The sequence below is a fragment of the Salmo salar genome, chromosome ssa23 (genome assembly GCF_905237065.1).
Source record: "Salmo salar chromosome ssa23, Ssal_v3.1, whole genome shotgun sequence".
Classification (NCBI taxonomy): Eukaryota; Metazoa; Chordata; class Actinopteri; order Salmoniformes; family Salmonidae; genus Salmo; species Salmo salar.
This window is the reverse complement of record NC_059464.1, coordinates 23,285,969-23,304,417: the sequence shown is the minus strand read 5'-3', so window position 1 is coordinate 23,304,417 and position 18,449 is coordinate 23,285,969. Positions and strand designations below refer to the sequence as shown.

Here is an 18,449-nt window from a genome sequence, read left to right as displayed (position 1 = left end):
CTCATGATCATTGCAACTCCACGAGGTGAGATCTTGCATGGAGCCCCAGGCCGAGGGATATTGACAGTTCTTTTGTGTTTCTTCCATTTGCGAATAATCGCACCAAATGTTGTCACCTTCTCACCAAGCTGCTTGGCGATGGTCTTATAGCCCATTCCAGCCTTGTGTAGGTCTACAATCTTGTCCCTGACATCCTTGGAGAGCTCTTTGGTCTTGGCCATGGTGGAGAGTTTGGAATCTGATTGATTGATTGCTTCTGTGGACAGGTGTCTTTTTTACAGGTAACAAGCTGCGGTTAGGAGCACTCCCTTTAAGCACTCCCAGACACCTGGGAGCCAGAAATCTTTCTGATCGAGAGGGGGTCAAATACTAATTTCCCTCGATAAAAGGCAAATCAGTTTATAACATTTTTGACATGCGTTTTTCTGGATATTTTTGTTGTTATTCTGTCTCTCACTGTTCAAATTAACCTACCATTAAAATTTTAGACTGATCATTTCTTTGTCAGTGGGCAAACGTACAAAATCAGCAGGGGATCAAATACTTTTTCCCCCCACTGTATGTGCACCATGTCATTGCTCTCTCTCTCTCTCTTTCTCTCTCTCTCTCTCTGCGTCCACTGAGCCGTTGGGCCCGCTCTGCAACCTCTTTGGATATGCTGGGGTGGCCTCTCGCTAGCTGTCACTCAAATGCGAGGCTAGAACTCAAATTGCTAGGGCGTTGACCTAGGGGAAATGTATGGAAAATGATGCAGCACAGCTTCACGAAAACAGTCACTTTCAAAGTAGGATTTTTGTGACTAATTGATGTAAAACAGCAATTCTCATAGATTATGCATGTATGAACTACACATTGACACATCCAGCCCAAAGCGGGATGTTTAGAAAATATTTTCTTAGTTGCCAAAGTAACTAAGAAGCATGTATTCAATGCTGCTTCACCTCATTTTTAATCCCATAAAGATCTTCCCAATGTTTCTGTGTGGAAAGAAACATGAATAAATAAATTATAACTCCCTGCTGTCACCACTTTATCTTACATGTCCACCACTTCTAGGGGATTCTGTCAAAACACGTTAAAGGCAACATTGTGGATGGTGAGATGAGTTTATGTTAATGAATCTCAGGTAGATTAAATTGAGCAGTGTGGGCTAGTAACAACTCTCAGGTTTTATGTAAGTGTGTCAAGTAAAGGGTTAACCTATAGGGCACTCCCTACCCTGCTTGTGGTTCACTTCCCGATTTGTGAACATTACTCTGCTAATATGCTGGTCAGAGTCTATGTGTGCAGGACAGGGATGTCAGCTCAGGGAAAATCAGAACGTTTGACCTAAAATACTGTTTAACTACAGACTACAGATCCAGTTATTCCAAGAATCCATCTGGAAATCTTTGCCTGGGGACCAGATGTGTGTCTGACTACAGATTCCAAGAATGTCTACATTCATCTAACCTGGGGGAAATGACACAGCGCACCAAACAATGACCTGCATTTGACACAGTTCCAGTCAGAACTACTCCAGCTGAGAGGGAGTAAAGTCTATGGATCAGGTGAGTACAGTCGCTGGTTGAGAGTCAACTTATTTTGATGAGTTTGCATTCTTATTCAGGTTTATGAAATTATCAAAAAATGCTCAGTAGTGATTGTTGGTAGAGTGAGTTGGACATTTGTTGGTTTAACCTGTCACTGCAGACGGAGGAAAGATAACGGGGATCTATGGGGTGATGCAATGGTTTCTCAACAGGCTTAGTCAGTGGAAACTGAATTAGAGCGTCTGTCACATCAGCCTGCTATTGTGTCTCCAGTCCTCTGCAGAAAGACAGACCGACACACAGGTAGTATGTCCCAACGTGTGGCAGTGATCGGGGCGGGTCCCTCAGGTCTGACCAGCATCAAGAGCTGTCTGGATGAGGGTCTGGAGCCCACCTGCTTCGAGAGCAGTGATGACATCGGGGGGTTGTGGAGGTTCAAGGTGAGGATATGAGGAAAGGAACCCACTTTGGACTATAGCGATGCACCCCTCGTAACTGCATCACCAACAGTGTTCTTGGGTGCATCCGAAATGGCACCTTACTCAGAGCCCTATTCGAGGGGGGGAAAAGGCCCTTTTAATAGAAAATAATGTAATTTGTGTGTCCACAGGAAACCCCTGAGCTGGGCCGCACTAGTATCTACCGCTCTCTGGTGGTGAACACCTCCAAGGAGATGATGTGTTTCAGTGACTTCCCTATGCCAGCTGACTACCCCAACTACATGCTGCACTCCCAGCTGCTGCAGTACTTCAGGCTTTACGCTCAACACTTTGACCTCCTCCGACACATCACCTTCCAGGTCTCCACTCTCTTTCTCCTTTTCTCTCTCCCCCTCTCTCTTCTCCTCCCCTTGATGGACCTCTCCCAGTCATTTAGCCTCTACATGACTTTCTGTGATCTGTTACTGTGTGTGTTTCAGACCAGCGTGCTGACCGTGAGACAGAGGCCAGACTTCAGTCGTTCAGGCCAGTGGGAGGTGGTGACAGAGAACGGGGAGGGACAGGAGCAGAGACACGTCTTTGACGGGGTCCTGGTGTGTTCAGGACACTACACTCAGCCTGTCTCACCGCTAGACCAGTTCCCAGGTCAGTTTAAAGCATCTAAACACTATACACTATCTAAACACAATCTACACACTATACTCTATATACAGTTTTGATACACCCATAGATGTGTCAATGTTTTGACCATAAGGTCCTCGACAAGCCTGTGGCCTATGTTTACATCTGTGAAGTTTTTTGGATGTGTGTAGCCAACAGGTACAATACCTCTTCAACCACCTGAGTGTTCTTTCCCATGCAGGCCATGAGTCGTTCCCTGGCCGCTGCCTACACAGCTGGGAGTATAAGGATGCTGATGCGTTTCGGGGGAAGAGGGTGGTGGTAGTGGGGATTGGGAACTCTGGAGGAGATATCGCTGTGGAGATCAGCCGGGCTGCAGAGAAGGTGGGGCTCACCTGTCACAGGAGGACATATTTAAGCTAATACTTTCTTGAGGTACAAAAGCGACCCAGGTTCAAACCCAGTGGTTCTCATACTGTAAAGAGAGTTTGGCCATTCATGGCTGTCTCTCTACTTCTCTGTTCTCCCTTTTCCCTTTCTCTCTTACATCCCAGACCTTCCTGAGTACCCGTAAGGGGACGTGGGTGTTAGCTCGTATGTCCAGTAGCGGTCTCCCACTGGACATGACGGCCATCTCACGGCTCACCGTCCTGCTGACCTCCCTGCTGCCCAGAGCGCTGGTCAACTGGGCTGCAGAGAGAAGCCTTAATCACCGATACGACCACCGCCTCTACGGCCTACAGCCAACACACAGGTGACCAGCACCCTATTACAGCCTGCACACAGGTGACCAGCACCCTATTACAGCCAACACACAGGTGATCAGCACCCTATTACAGCCTGCACACAGGTAACCAGCACCCTATTACAGCCCGAAACATAGGTGACCAGCACCCTATTACAGCACGAAACATAGGTGGCCAGCACCCTATTACAGCCAACACGCAGGTGACCAGCACCCTATTACAGCCCGAAACATAGGTGACCAGCACCCTATTACAGCACGAAACATAGGTGACCAGCACCCTATTACAGCCAACACACAGGTGACCAGCACCCTATTACAGCCAACACACAGGTGACCAGCACTCTATTACAGCCAACACACAGGTGACCAGCACCCTATTAGAGCCAACACACGGGTGACCAACACCCTATTAGAGCCAACACACGGGTGACCAGCACCCTATTAGAGCCAACACACAGGTGACCAGCACCCTATTAGAGCCAACACACGGGTGACCAGCACCCTATTAGAGCCAACACACGGGTGACCAGCACCCTATTAGAGCCAACACACGGGTGACCAGCACCCTATTAGAGCCAACACACGGGTGACCAGCACCCTATTAGAGCCAACACACGGGTGACCAGCACCCTATTAGAGCCAACACACGGGTGACCAGCACCCTATTAGAGCCAACACACGGGTGACAAGCACCCTATTAGAGCCAACACACGGGTGACAAGCACCCTATTAGAGCCAACACACGGGTGACCAGCACCCTATTACAGCCAACACACGGGTGACCAGCACCCTATTACAGCCTGCACACAGGTGACCAGCACCCTATTACAGCCTGCACACGGGTGACCAGCACCCTATTACAGCCTGCACACAGGTGACCAGCACCCTATTACAGCCAACACACAGGTGATCAGCACCCTATTACAGCCAACACACAGGTGACCAGCACCCTATTACAGCTCGAAACACAGGTGACCAGCACCCTATTACAGCCAACACACAGGTGACCAGCACCCTACTACAGCCCGAAACATAGGTGACCAGCACCCTATTACAGCCAACACACAGGTGACCAGCACCCTACTACAGACCGAAACATAGGTGACCAGCACCCTATTACAGCCAACACGCAGGTGACAGCACCCTATTACAGCCAACACGCAGGTGACCAGCACCCTATTACAGCCCGAAACATAGGTGACCAGCACCCTATTACAGCCTGCACACAGGTGACCAGCACCCTATTACAGCCTGCAATCAGGTGACCAGCACCCTATTACAGCCAACACACAGGTGACCAGCACCCTATTACAGCCAACACACAGGTGACCAGCACCCTATTACAGCCTGCACACAGGTGACCAGCACCCTATTACAGCCTGCACACAGGTGACCAGCACCCTATTACAGCCAACACACAGGTGACCAGCACCCTATTACAGCCCGAAACATAGGTGACCAGCACCCTATTACAGCCAACACACAGGTGACCAGCACCCTATTACAGCCCGAAACATAGGTGACCAGCACCCTATTACAGCCAACACACAGGTGACCAGCACCCTATTACAGCCTGCAATCAGGTGACCAGCACCCTATTACAGCCAACACACAGGTGACCAGCACCCTATTACAGCCAACATACAGGTGACCAGCACCCTATTACAGCCTGCACACAGGTGACCAGCACCCTATTACAGCCAACACACAGGTGACCAGCACCCTATTACAGCCCGAAACATAGGTGACCTGCACCCTATTACAGCCAACACACAGGTGACCAGCACCCTATTACAGCCTGCAAACAGGTGACCAGCACCCTATTACAGCCCAAAACATAGGTGTGACAAATATCAGATCGGATTTGAGAGTTTGCACTATGGCAACATTTGAAAATATTAAAAAAAGAAGCCAAAAAAAGAGATCACTCATTTCTCTCTCTGTCCTCCCAGGCTGCTAGAGCAGAAGCCGCTGATCAACGATGACCTTCCAGGCCGTATCCTGCAGGGGGCAGTAGTGCTGAAGCCAGACCTGAGAGGGTTCCAGGGGTCCGGACTGCTGTTCCAGGATGGAACCACGGAGGAGGACATCGATGCAGTGGTCTTCTGTACTGGATACAATGGCACCTTCTCCTTCCTGCCCCCGTCACTATGTTCAGGATCTGTGGGGGATCTCAACCTGTACAGGTACCTTTTATAATACTGGCTTGGACAGGTAGTCAAATCCTTACTTCCACTTAAGTCAAATTTTCACTCAGTCATGTATTGATGTCAATAGAGCAAGTTACATTTCGACTTTAGGGGTAGGGGGGTTGGTCCAACATAGGGTAGGGTTGTCAAACTTTTTTGGGAGGGTTGTGTGTTTTTTTTTTTAAATCGGGCACAGGGGAGGGTAATGCATTCACCCTTCTGCAGGTTTTACTATATAATGTCTTCCATCCTAGCCAAATTTCCTCATCTGCTTGCATGCTCCTCCCCTATATCAAGGTGTTTTAGTACTTCCCTTATGCCCAGGCTATTCAACTGGCGGCCTGCGTGCCAGGATTGGTTCGTTCATTAACCTCTCTGGGCAAGGTGGGACGTGACCGTCCCACACTATTCAACAGCCAGTGAAATAGCATGGCGCGAAATAAAAAATAGCAAAAATATCATAATTTCAATTTCTCAAACATACAACTATTTTACACCATTTTAAAGATACACTTCTCCTTAATGTAACCACATTGTCCGATTTCAAAAAGGCTTTACAGTGAAAGCAAAACATTAGATTATGTTAGGAGAGTACATAGAAAAAAAATAACAACCACACAGCCATTTTCCAAGCAAGGACATGTGTCACAAAAAAACAAAACACAGCTAAATGAAGCACTAACCTTTGACGATCTTCATCAGATGACACTCCTAGGACATTATGTTACACAATACATGTATGTTTTGTTCGATAAAGTTCATATTTATATCCAAAAACAGCATTTTACATTGGCGCGTGATGTTCAGAAAATGTATTCCCACCAAAACGTCCGGTGAATGTGCACATCAATTTACAAAAATACTCATCATAAACGTTGACAAAATATATAACAATTATTTAAAGAATTATAGATAGACTACTCCTGGATGCAACCGCTGTGTCAGATTTTAAAATAGCTTTACGGAGAAAGCACATTTTTCAATATTCTGAGTACATAGCTCGCCATCACAGCAAGCTATACAGACACCCGCCAAGTTCGGGGTCACTTAAACTCAGAATTAGTATTATAAATATTCTCTTACCTTTGCTGATCTTTGTCAGAATGCACTCCCAGGACTGCTACTTTCACAAGAAATGTTGTTTTTGTTCGAAATAATCCATATTTATGTCCAAATACCTCCGTTTTGTTCGTGCGTACAGAGCACTATCCAAAGGCAATACGTGCGAGCGCAGTACCAGAGACGAAAAGTCTAAATGTTCCATTACCGTTCTTAGAAGCATGTCAAACGTTGTTTAAAATCAATCTTTATGGTATTTTTAACGTAAAAATGCTATAATTTTCCAACCGGACAATAGCATATTCATTCAAGATGAAAAAGAAGGAACGGCGCACTTGCGGGATCGCGCATATCCAATCCCTTTGTCCCCAGGCAATCCACTGATTGACTGAGCTACTATTCTCTGCCCAGTGACAGGAGAATGCTGAAAGAACTTTCTGAAGGCTGTTGACAGCCAATGGAAGCCTTAGGAAGTGCAACGTGACCCCACAGACACTGTAGTTTCGATAGAGATTCAAAAGAAGAACTACAATTCTCAGACTTTCCACTTCCTGGTTGGATTTTTATCAGGTTTTTGCCTGCCATATGAGTTCTGTTATACTCACAGACACCATTCAAACAGTTTTAGAAACTTCAGAGTATTTTCTATCCAAATCTACTAATAATATGCATTTTCTAGTTTCTGGGCCAGAGTAGTAACCAGTTTAATTTAGACTGGCCCTTTGATCAATTCTGACCCTTAATAAAATATCTGCAAATAAATCCCCGCCAAAATCTAACTTTCAGTGCCAAAATGACAAGCACTAGTGTAGTTGTCTATAGTGTGGTTTTTAGTCGTTTTTAGCGGTTTCTAGCACCTATGTGGCATGTTGATAATTCTTTCTTTATATTAATTTGGCTCTAGTGTTTGAACGGATTAAGCAACAAAATATTATGACCCGTTCCTTAAAGCTACAACATGTTTTGGGGTTGCACCTCGACTTGCTGGATGAGTGCCCTCCACTTCCTTCCTAATTACTTTTAGCAACATTTAATTGTAAAAAAACTGCTTTATTGGAGTGTGTGTGTGTGCATGAAAACTTCACACAATGTAACAATTCAAAGTGTATTCTGTATTTACTAAATGCGTAATGTGATATATTTTACAATTTAAAATAATTGCACACGCATAAAAATGTCATTATTAAAATATTGAATCAGTCGTCTTCTTCAAATGAAGGGGATGATGACAACCTTTGCAAAAGGGAGGGAATCTGATTTCATTGGTCTTCAACTCGCGGCTTAGTCATTTCATTCAGGGTAAGTGGAGTTAGCCGTGAGTTAGCCTGCCCCGGAGCAGGTTTATTCTGAAGGATTTGTTGCCATAGAAATTGACCTGCCTAAAATGTGAGCCACTTTCGTATGACCGGTTATCCTGAGTTAACTCTGAGTTGACCAAAGTTACCTCTTCAAACCAGCTTCGTAGGATACCCCTCTGATCTTCAATAGGCTAACTAGCGTCATACCACAAATAAAATAATTTCAAGCTGAACCAATTTTCAATATAAGCGGAGACGACAGGATCAGTTGTGGACACTCCAATGGTGGCTCAGGGGGAGTGTGATATGCACCGGTTTGGGTGGTGGACCATTCTTGATACACACTGGAAACTGTTGAGCGTGAAAAACCCAGCAGATTTGCAGTTCTTGACACACTCAAACCGGTGCGCCAGGCACCTACTACCATACCAGGCACCTACTACCATACCCGTTAAAAGGCACTTAAATCTTTTGTCTTGCCAATTCACCGTTTGAATGGCACACATACACAATCCATGTCTCAAAGCTTAAAAGTCCTTCTTTAACCTGTCTCCTCCCCTTCATCTACACTGATTGAAGTGGATTTAACAGGTGACATCAATACGGGATCATAGCTTTCACCTGGATTCACCTGGTCAGTCTGTCATGGAAAGAGCAGGTGTTCCTAATGTTTTGTACACTCAGTGTAGAGTGAAACGGGACTATATAAGCACCCCCTAATTGTTTTTATTTACTCAACAGTTGATAAGGTGTATAAAGGCACAGTAGCAGGTAAGTCTGGCTGTATTTTAAGTTCTGATCCTGAGATGTGCTGTCTGTTGTGGATCATCATTCTCCCAAGTTGTCCTATAATAATGTGGCCACGTGTCCCCAGCAGGCCCAGTTATTCTCTGCCTCCTCCGATCCGAACGGCTATTCCTTGCGCCCCCAGAACCTAACGCTTCAATATGGCCTAAATATTTGTCATTTAACTTTTAAAATGTATTACTTTTTATGTGTGTCAAACACAACCAGTGACATTTTTTTGTATCTGATTAGGCTACTTCAAAAGGCTCTTGTACCTGAACACATTCGTCCAAAAATATAATTCCAGCATCCAAACTGTGCAGCGGCCATTTGATGAATGGAAAGAGACATCTGTTAGAAAACACCAAAAAGTGTGATGACATTCAGAGATTGTCAAGCCAAGCCTTTGATACTGGGTAGGCCTGCAAGGTAGGGAGGGATGTAGGCCTATTTTCTGTTTGTAGAGATTGACATAGTATTCTATTCGTTGCATATATTTTATATAATTATAAATATAGCATCAAAATGTTGCAAATCTGATTTCTACCTAGCTGATCATTGTCTGCAGCCAGCTCTGACTATAGTGTACTGAAAAAGGCAGGGAGAGTTTGCATGTCCCGCGTTGGTCGGCAAGCCCTCAATCTTCTGGCCCGTAGCCCTTCGTGGCATCGACTGGGCCACGAAATCATGCTGAAGTGGCAAAGTAGATATCCACGTTTAGAAACACAGGGTTTGTTATTTTGTGGTCGTAAACATAATTTTGAGTTAATTCTATTTCAGACAGGAAACGCCACGTATTCGTTTAACATATTGCAATCTTTTTCTAATAAATGGTTAGTTTTGGCGTTAGGCTCTGCTCCTTCGGGATAGCTCACCGCCAGAGTATGCATCATGTTAAGTTAATAATAATTTCAGGCAGTGAGCAAGCTACGCTGTACAAATCTCCCTGCAGGAAGGAAACACAGAACCAAACAGGTAGAGGCTGGGGTGGTGGCTGGGTGCAAGAAAATGCAACTGCATACCATCAAACAACAGTAGAGGTAGCAGAGAATGAGTGAGTAAAACTGATCAGCTAAATTGACCGCCATATTAAGGTAGGAAGTGTTTGTAAAATATGATTGGTGCAATGTCAGCTGATGCACCGCTGAAGCCTATACCCGGGTTCCCTGTATGAACTAGCGGTGAGCTTAATGAGCATGAGGGGGGAGGGAGGGTGTGCAATTTATTTTACAGTACAAGGGGAGGGTCACATGAATATAGTTTTTACGTTGGGGAGGGGGGCGCATTTTTTGAATGACACTTCGAGTTGGACCAGCCTACCTATCCCCTCCCTCCCCTCCCAGTAAATCTCTAACCATCCCTAAGTGGATGTTAGGATTTGCCCCTTTAAGATACAGAAGATAGATCAACGCTTAATAGATGCCAGAGGGGAAATGGTGTCATACTGTATAATTAACTTGATGTTGCTTTAGGTAAAAGGGGTTGTTTTCTTTTATTCGAGACGGGTGTTCCCTCCAGCTCTCGAGCGCCCCACGCTGGCCATCATGGGTCTGTTCCAGACTAAAGGACCCATCTTTCCTGCAGTGGAGATGCAGGCCCGCTGGGTCACGAGGGTCATCGCAGGTACACGCACACCTGGTCTAAACTAATCTTGGCAACCCAAACCCTAAAATCTCACAAACTACAATACCATTTATCTTACATAGTCTGTCCACAAGAGATTAGGTTTAAACACACACACATATTGGAATGACACAAACCTGTCACAAACCTGTTTGTTGAAGGGTTGACCCAGCTCCCACCACGGAAAACGATGCTGTCCAAAATCGAGACGGAGACGAAGCGGAACATGAAGAGGTAAACAACACGAAGAAGAGCTGCCTCAATACCAGTGGCCATTTGCCTTGCTTTGTCATGAGTGATTACCTTGCCTGTGAACTGCAGACTTGTCAGTTCCCAAATCTAGGGCCTAGGCTGTTCAAAGTGAAATTAAGGCCTAGAGGTCACGAACAACTTCTCTCTCCTCCCAATTTCTCTCTCTTTCTCCCTCTCCTCCATCCTCTCCCCTTCTCTCTCTCTCAGTTGCCTGTGTCCCAGACAGGCAGCTCTCCATGTGGATTATATACCATACCTGGACTCCCTGGCTGAGCAGGTGGGGGTTCGTCCCAACATCCTAGGGCTGCTGCTGAGGGAGCCTAGTGTGGGGCTGCGTGTACTGCTGGGGCCCTGCACCCCTTACCAGTACCGCCTAAGAGGGCCAGGAAAGTGGGACGGGGCCCGACAGGCCATCCTCACTCAGTGGGAGCGCGTAGCCCAGCCCTTCAGAACCAGGTAGGTAGCCCAAAGGGTAGACGGGCAGATTCATTTCCCCTTGGGAATCAATAGAATATCATCTCCTATTTTGTATGTATTCATTCTATTCCAGGCTGGAGCCAGAACCCCCCAGGCCCTTGGTCCTTCTGTCCCCCTTGCTGATCACGCTGTCCGCTGGAGCTGTGATGCTAGCTGTGGTCCTCTCCCAGTGTAAACTGACCTTAGGTCTACAGGACCTACTACAGGACTCAACTCACCTGCTGGACTGGCTCTCAGCACTACTATGGGGCTCGGCGTAGAAGCAGCCTATATAGCAACAGATCTAGGATCTACATTAACACTCTATTGCCTCCACTATGGACCAGGCCCTCTGTTTCTTTTCTTCTTTCTTCTCGTCAAGACCAGTATGTAGGGGATCTTTTTTCAGGCGTTTTGTTTACGCCTGCTACGTTAGGTTAGGCTGTATCTGACCTAGCAGACTGCTTTCATTGTCTTACAGAAACACTCATTAGCTGTGCTTGGTGAAAGTAAGACCTCTCTAAAACTCTTACTCTTATTTGATTTCTTCGGTTAGCTCTAACGCTTAAACCGCGTAAGCTATTAATATGAAACCAACTTTAAAATGTGCAGACAGCCCCGACTTAGCGCGCTTGAGAAATTATTTTTGATAAATAATTATGATAAATATCTGCTCTGGATTGAGATTCAAAGATGTTTGCAGAAAAAAATGGGGTGTCAGCTATAACATGACATCTTGAGTTTCAAAAAAATTCTTTGATTATTGAACTCCAGTAAGAAGGGGATTTACACCTGGTAACAGAATTACATCATGGGTCCCTGATCTGTACTACATAGACATGCCAAATGATGTATCCTGAATAGGAACACAAAGGTAGAAATATGCAATATCATATGGGTATTATTCTACACACTGGCTATTATTCTAATGAGCTCTGCCCTTAACAAGACCACATTTGGTTGGTCTGGACCAGACCAAATCTGAACCAATTATAGACGTCTATGTTTCACAAGTTTGGACATCACAGTACAGTAGAGTACAATACAGCACATCACAGTAGAGTTCAAGTATAGTTCAGTAGAGTATAGTACAATATATTATACTGTACTCTAGTGTTCTCTACTGTACTATACTGAACTTTACTCGACTGTAGGTCTACTGTATGGAACTATACTCAACTTTACTTGTCTTTGCTGTACTGTACTCTACTGCAGGGGTTCCCAAACGTTTTTGCTTTGTGACCCACCAATCGAAGTGTCTTTAAGAGTAGCGACCCACCATAGGTGTTGAGTGGTGAAGAAACATACGCAGACCAAAAAATAAGTAAACAATATCATCCTTGCAGTGGAGAGAAAATGTTGCAATTTCAAAGCTAATCTCCTGCAATTCCACATATCCTGTAATGGAGCTGAAATAACATTTTGCGGTTTTAAAGCCAAAGTCCTGCAATTCTATGCATTTTACCATGATGAGGGAAAAAATTGCAGTCTTTTAAGCTAATTTCCTACAATTCTAAGTATTTTGACATGGCTAATGCTGTTTTCTTATGCTCAAATATTATTTAAAAAATCAATGAGGACCTGATTGTCTAGCTTTTATCTTGTTGATTGTATATATACAGTACCAGTCAAGAGTTTGGACACCTACTCATTCAAAGGTTTTTCTTTATTTTTATTATTTCTACATTGTAGAATAATAGTGAAGACATCAAAACTATGAAATAACACATATGGAATCATGTAGAAACCAAAAAAGTGTTAAACAAATCCAAATATATTTTATATTTGAGATTCTTCAAAGTAGCCACCCTTTGCCTTGATGACAACTTTGCACACTCTTGGCATTCTCTCAACCAGCATCATGAGATAGTCACCTGGAATGCATTTCAATTAACAGGTCACCGATCATGGATGTCTATGTTTGGGCCAAATCAATGCCGTTCTGGACTGGACCAAAAATCGACATCTGTGGACTGACCGATTTGGTAACAAACAGTAAAAACACTATTTACTAATTGGTAGGTCTACCTTTACTTGTTATTTCTGTGAAATCATGAGGGAGAGAAAATAAAAAATCTTATAGATATGTAGGGTTTTGGTAACAGAATTACAAGGCACAAAGCAATGTTTCTTAAACTTAAAGGCAAATAATTTCTCTAACTAAACGTGTTGATATTAGTTGTCAGGGGTCTTTACTTCAACATTACTGTGTTTTGATATATTTCTAATACCTTTTAAGACTATTTCTGGTAGATATTTTCTAAGACTCCTTTTCCATCTGTCTGACCAGAAATCAAGGCCTTACTTATGCCTAATTTTTAAGATAGAAATGCCTTCATTTCCCCCAAAATATAGACTCTTAGCTTTCATTTGACACCCAATGGAAATTATATATGGAAATGACCATATATAATTTAACTACATCAACATTTAAAATCAACCCCAATGCATTTGAATGACAATCAAGGGGCCATAGACTTCAATCATAAAAATGGAGACGCTACTACTCTTGAACCGCTATCAACTCCAAACCAACATTGAAATGTGCAGACTGACCCAACTTAGATTGTTTGCATACTACGTTTTGATACTGTATATACTTTTTGACCTATAATCATTTAAAATGTGCATAATTACATTACAGTCAGTTGTTTCTATGAGAGGTAGATAGTCACAGCGACACTGCTTTCTAACCATTCAAGCAAGAAACACCAAAACCAATTTTAGGATGATGGAAACACTTCACACATTCATCGATTATTTACCTTAATTTCCGGACTATTGAGCGCACCTGAATATAAGCCGCACCCACTGAATTTAAAAAAAAATATTGTTTTGAACATAAATAAGCCGCACATGTCTATAAGCCGCAGGTGCCTACCGGTACATCGAAACAAATTTACACAGGCTTTAACGAAACACGGCTTGTAACAAAAAATAAAAATTAGCAGTAAACAGTAGCCTACCAAGAAAGTCATTGCTCCAGACCAAGCTCCCGTGCAGCAGCTCTATTTCCTTTTCCAACAGCCAGATCAATCGCCTTCAACTTGAAAGCTGTGTCGTGTCTTTGGCTATGTCGGATTAAGTGATATGACATGCTAACTTATAAAATGATTTCTCTGTAATTAATATTACCTGATTAAGCTAATCATGTAAATGTAATTAACTAGAAAGTCGGGGCACCACGGAAGAACGTTTATAGAGCTGTTATCTTCCGAATAAACTCTTAAAATACTTAGTAATATTTTACCTCGATAGCAGTCAATATTAACCCTTGTCTTATTTTCAGTCTCAGAATGAAAGTTGTAAGTTCTTGGCTATCTTCACGAACCCTGGCTAACAAGTTGAATCAGCAATGCAAAATTGGGTTTAATTATTTATTTACTAAATACCTAACTAATCACACAGAATTACAAATACACAGAATACAATGTCGTCATACAGAAAACGTCCCGGTAGACGGAACAGATATGGCGGCTGGTTACACAAAGGAAAGGGGGTTGGGCTTGAATGAAAGAGCGGGAAGATTTAGGAACAGAGAAACAGCAGCTATGCTATCGTAAATACATTATCTTATGCATTCTAAATTACCGCCCATTTGGAAAAGGAAAATGCAATAAATATTTACTCTGAGCTGCGCTTCGGTAGATTGGTTGTAGATGCTGGCCGGGTTGGCCAACAGATCTTCCTGTTACTCGGAAGAATGTCTCTGGTGGTCAATTGGATACGTGGTGGTATCTTCGTCCGTCTGTTAGACTGGATCCGTCGTCCGTCCTTTCCTAGCCCACGTTACAGCGGCAGCTGCTAACTCAACGGCTAGGAAGTATCACTTCTGTAGTGAATAAGCTCAAAGTTCATAACATTTGCCATCAAAGCTCACGCCGAGGTTGGCATAGTTCTGTCCTTGATATGTGTGTCTCCTTCTAACGTGGAGGGTGCAGCCCTCCCGTACTGGAACTACCTGGTTATCTTTTCGTCAAAGGATTATATAGTGGAGAGGGGGAGGGAGGTGTTTCATCGTTTATAACCCCTGTCTCTTCACAGGGTTGGCCACTGATCGAGCAGGGCACTTTCCTTATGAAAACCCAAATCTCTCATTCGGAAGCTAAAATTACATTTCATCTCCTAACAAACATTTTCAATATCAAACATTTGAATTGCATAACAATTCCATGTGACTCTGATAACTAGAGGGTGTATACTTTCTCAGATACAATTTATGTCGTCCTGTCATCAGTCATAATGTCTCAGATGACAACTGAACTGACATACATACTCATTACGTTCCCAAGCATATTTCCAACTGGTTTTATTAACCAAATATGTGGTACCTTTCCACATTTGTTTGATGTTCCCAGACTCTCTATATTTAACAGGACAGCAGTCCTTCAGTAGGGTCAGTAAGAGAGGGGAAGGGGGAAAGGTATTTATGGGGGGGTCATAAACCTTACCCACAGGCCAACGTCATGACAGCTGCATCATATGCATTTCTCCGTGTCTTTGCCATGATGAGGGTGACAAAATGACTACCGTAATCAGAATGATGGGAAGTTTGAGCGCGCTCGAATTAATCTAAACCCTAAACAAAAAAGTTGTTTGACCTTAACCCGTTCGGCAATGTCATTGGTCTAATGAAAGCTTCATGCCGGCAAAAAACTGAGCATGTCACAGAATGTGTGTTTTTTTATTTATTTCATTTTTTGAAAGCGGGAAAAATCCATATATTAGCCGCGTCATTGTTTAAGCCGCGAGGTTCAAAGCGTGGGAAAAAAGTAGCGGTTTATAGTCCGGAAATTACGGTAATTCCTCCATCCTTTAAAAGTCTAATGCTGCTTTTTTTTAAAATCTCAGTATCAAATTATTTGTGGGTAATAATTAAGTACCTTACTGTGATTGTTGTCAATGAAAATGGTCAAAAAGTAACAAAAATAACTAGAATTTTGCTAGGACTGTCTGGGAGTGGTCTCAGTAAGGAGGGGAAAACTGAAGTAGCTGTTATTGACAGAGAGGTTTGTAAAGCTCTTTCATATTGGTCTATTAACAAATTTATTTTTCAATCAGCTCTTACACTAAAAAGGCATTATCATAATTTTCACAATTTCACAGTATTATTCCAAACTTAAGAACACAGTGGTAGACAATTGAAATGCAACTGCTCTTTAACCATTTCCGCTACAAACATTAAAACAACTTTAACATTTTGTCACGTCCTGACCAGTATAGAGGATATTTTGTTATTGTAGTTTGGTCAGGACGTGGCAGAGGGTAGTTTATTTATGTATTACGGGGTTTTTGGTCTCTGGTCTATGTTTGTATTTCTATGTGTATATTCTAGGGTAGTTTTTCTATGTGTAGGTTGGGTGCTGGACTCTCAATTGGAGGCAGGTGTTTCTAGTTGCCTCTGATTAGGAGTCCTATAAATAGGTGTGTTTTTTGTTTGTCACTGGTGGGTAGTTGTTTGAGAGCACTGCTTTTGTTGAGCCTGCTTCTCTATTCCTGTCGTTAGTTTGTTTATTCTTTTTCCGTGGTGTTCTCATTTTATTTAATAAATATGTTGAGCACGCAACCCGCTGCGCCTTGGTCCCATTCTCTCTTCCACGACAGCTGTGACAGAACTACCCACCAAAAATGGACCAAGCAGCGGAGGAGGGAGCAACGGATGGACTATCGTGAGACATGGACAGAACTAAGGATAAGCATTTCCAGGGCTATGGAGGAGTTAAGGGAGTCTGAGAGGCAGCCCCAATTATTTTTTTTGGGGGGGCACAAGGGTAGTTTGGCTGCGCGTGGATGGAGCCCCAGGCCAGCTCCCCGTACCCTTTTTGGGCAGAGACATACTGGACAGGTCCCGTGCTTTGGGGTGATGGGTGCTGTGGCAAGGCCGGGTATTTTCAGGCCGGTATGCGCAGTACCAGCGCCCCGCATGTGCCAGGGGAAAGTGGGCATCCAGCCAGTACGGGTGATACCAGTCCTGCGCTCGAGACCGCCAGCACGCCTCTACGGTCCAGTGTTTCCCGCTCCACGCACTAGCCCTGAGGTGCGTGTCTCCAGGCTGGCACGTCCAGTACCAGCCCCACGCATCAGGCTTCTAGTGCGTCAACCCAGTCCGACTCGGCCTGTTCCCGCTCCCCGCACTAGCCCTGAGGTGCGTGTGCCCAGACTGGCACATCCAGTACCAGCCCCACGCATCAGGCTTCTAGTGCGTCAGCCCAGCCTCGCCAGTCAGGAGCCGCCCGCCAGTCAGGGGCCGCCAGAGCCGCCCGCCAGTCAGGGGCCGCCAGAGCCGCCCGCCTGTCAGGGGCCGCCAGAGCCGCCCGCCTGTCAGGGGCCGCCAGAGCCGCCCGCCTGTCAGGGGCCGCCAGAGCGGCCCCGCCTGTCAGGGGCCGCCAGAGTGGGCGACGCCGAGGGGTCGCCTGAGTGGGCGACGCCGAGGGTGGAGCGGGGTCCACGTCCCGCACCTGAGCCGCCTCCGATATAGGAGGGTTGGGGAGGGGGGGTGTAGCACAGTGCCGTCGTTGACGGCAGCCACCCTCCCTTCCCTCCCTTTAGTTTAGGGGGATTTTTTTGTTTGTTTTGTGGGTTTTCAGTGTTTTGTGAATGTGCATCAGGGGTCTGCACCTTTTGGGGGGGTACTGTCACGTCCTGACCAGTATAGAGGATATTTTGTTATTGTAGTTTGGTCAGGACGTGGCAGAGGGTAGTTTATTTATGTATTACGGGGTTTTTGGTCACTGGTCTATGTTTGTATTTCTATGTGTATATTCTAGGGTAGTTTTTCTATGTGTAGGTTGGGTGCTGGACTCTCAATTGGAGGCAGGTGTTTCTAGTTGCCTCTGATTGGGAGTCCTATAAATAGGTGTGTGTTTTGTTTGTCACTGGTGGATAGTTGTTTGAGAGCACTGCTTTTTTTGAGCCTGCTTCTCTGTTCCTGTCGTTAGTTTGTTTATTCTTTTTCCGTGGTGTTCTCATTTTATTTAATAAATATGTTGAGCACGCAACCCGCTGCACCTTGGTCCCATTCTCTCTTCCACGACAGCTGTGACACATTTTCAAACTTTATAAATGATGACTATTAAAACCGGCCTAAATTAGCATAAATAACCAATAGTAACTCTTGAACCGTTCAAGCTTGAATATGTTCTGGCTATCCTATCCTTTCAATCAATCAATACTTCAAGACAAGCTAGCAAGCACACACATTTTCTTCAGGAAATGTACTTTTCTAGTTATTATTATTCGCCTTCCATTGCCACCTGTACTGCCAATGTGTGTGTTTCTTGTGCTCCCTTGATTGTATTATCTGTGTCTAACTTTTTTGTGTAATTGCTGCTGATCTTGTCATGCAGGGCTCCCTTGAGAAAGAAACATTTGAGATTAGCGGGACTCCCTGCTTAAATAAAAGTGAAATGAAAATAAATAACATTAAACCATCTTTCATAGTTGTT

At 44.3% G+C, this 18,449-nt stretch overlaps 1 protein-coding gene across 1 annotated transcript; it reads left to right on the top strand.

Annotated features, from left to right (window-relative positions):
- Nucleotides 1-1,226: 1,226 nt before the first annotated feature.
- On the top strand, nt 1,227-13,019 carry LOC106584276 (flavin-containing monooxygenase 5-like). The gene is made up of 11 exons (XM_014169341.2): nt 1,227-1,550; nt 1,806-1,972; nt 2,143-2,331; nt 2,452-2,617; nt 2,835-2,977; nt 3,148-3,347; nt 5,294-5,527; nt 10,175-10,296; nt 10,458-10,530; nt 10,756-11,004; nt 11,099-13,019. Exons 2-11 carry the CDS (start codon nt 1,841-1,843, stop codon nt 11,283-11,285), a joined length of 1,695 nt encoding a protein of 564 aa, XP_014024816.2. The 5' UTR covers nt 1,227-1,550; nt 1,806-1,840; the 3' UTR covers nt 11,286-13,019.
- Nucleotides 13,020-18,449: the final 5,430 nt, after the last annotated feature.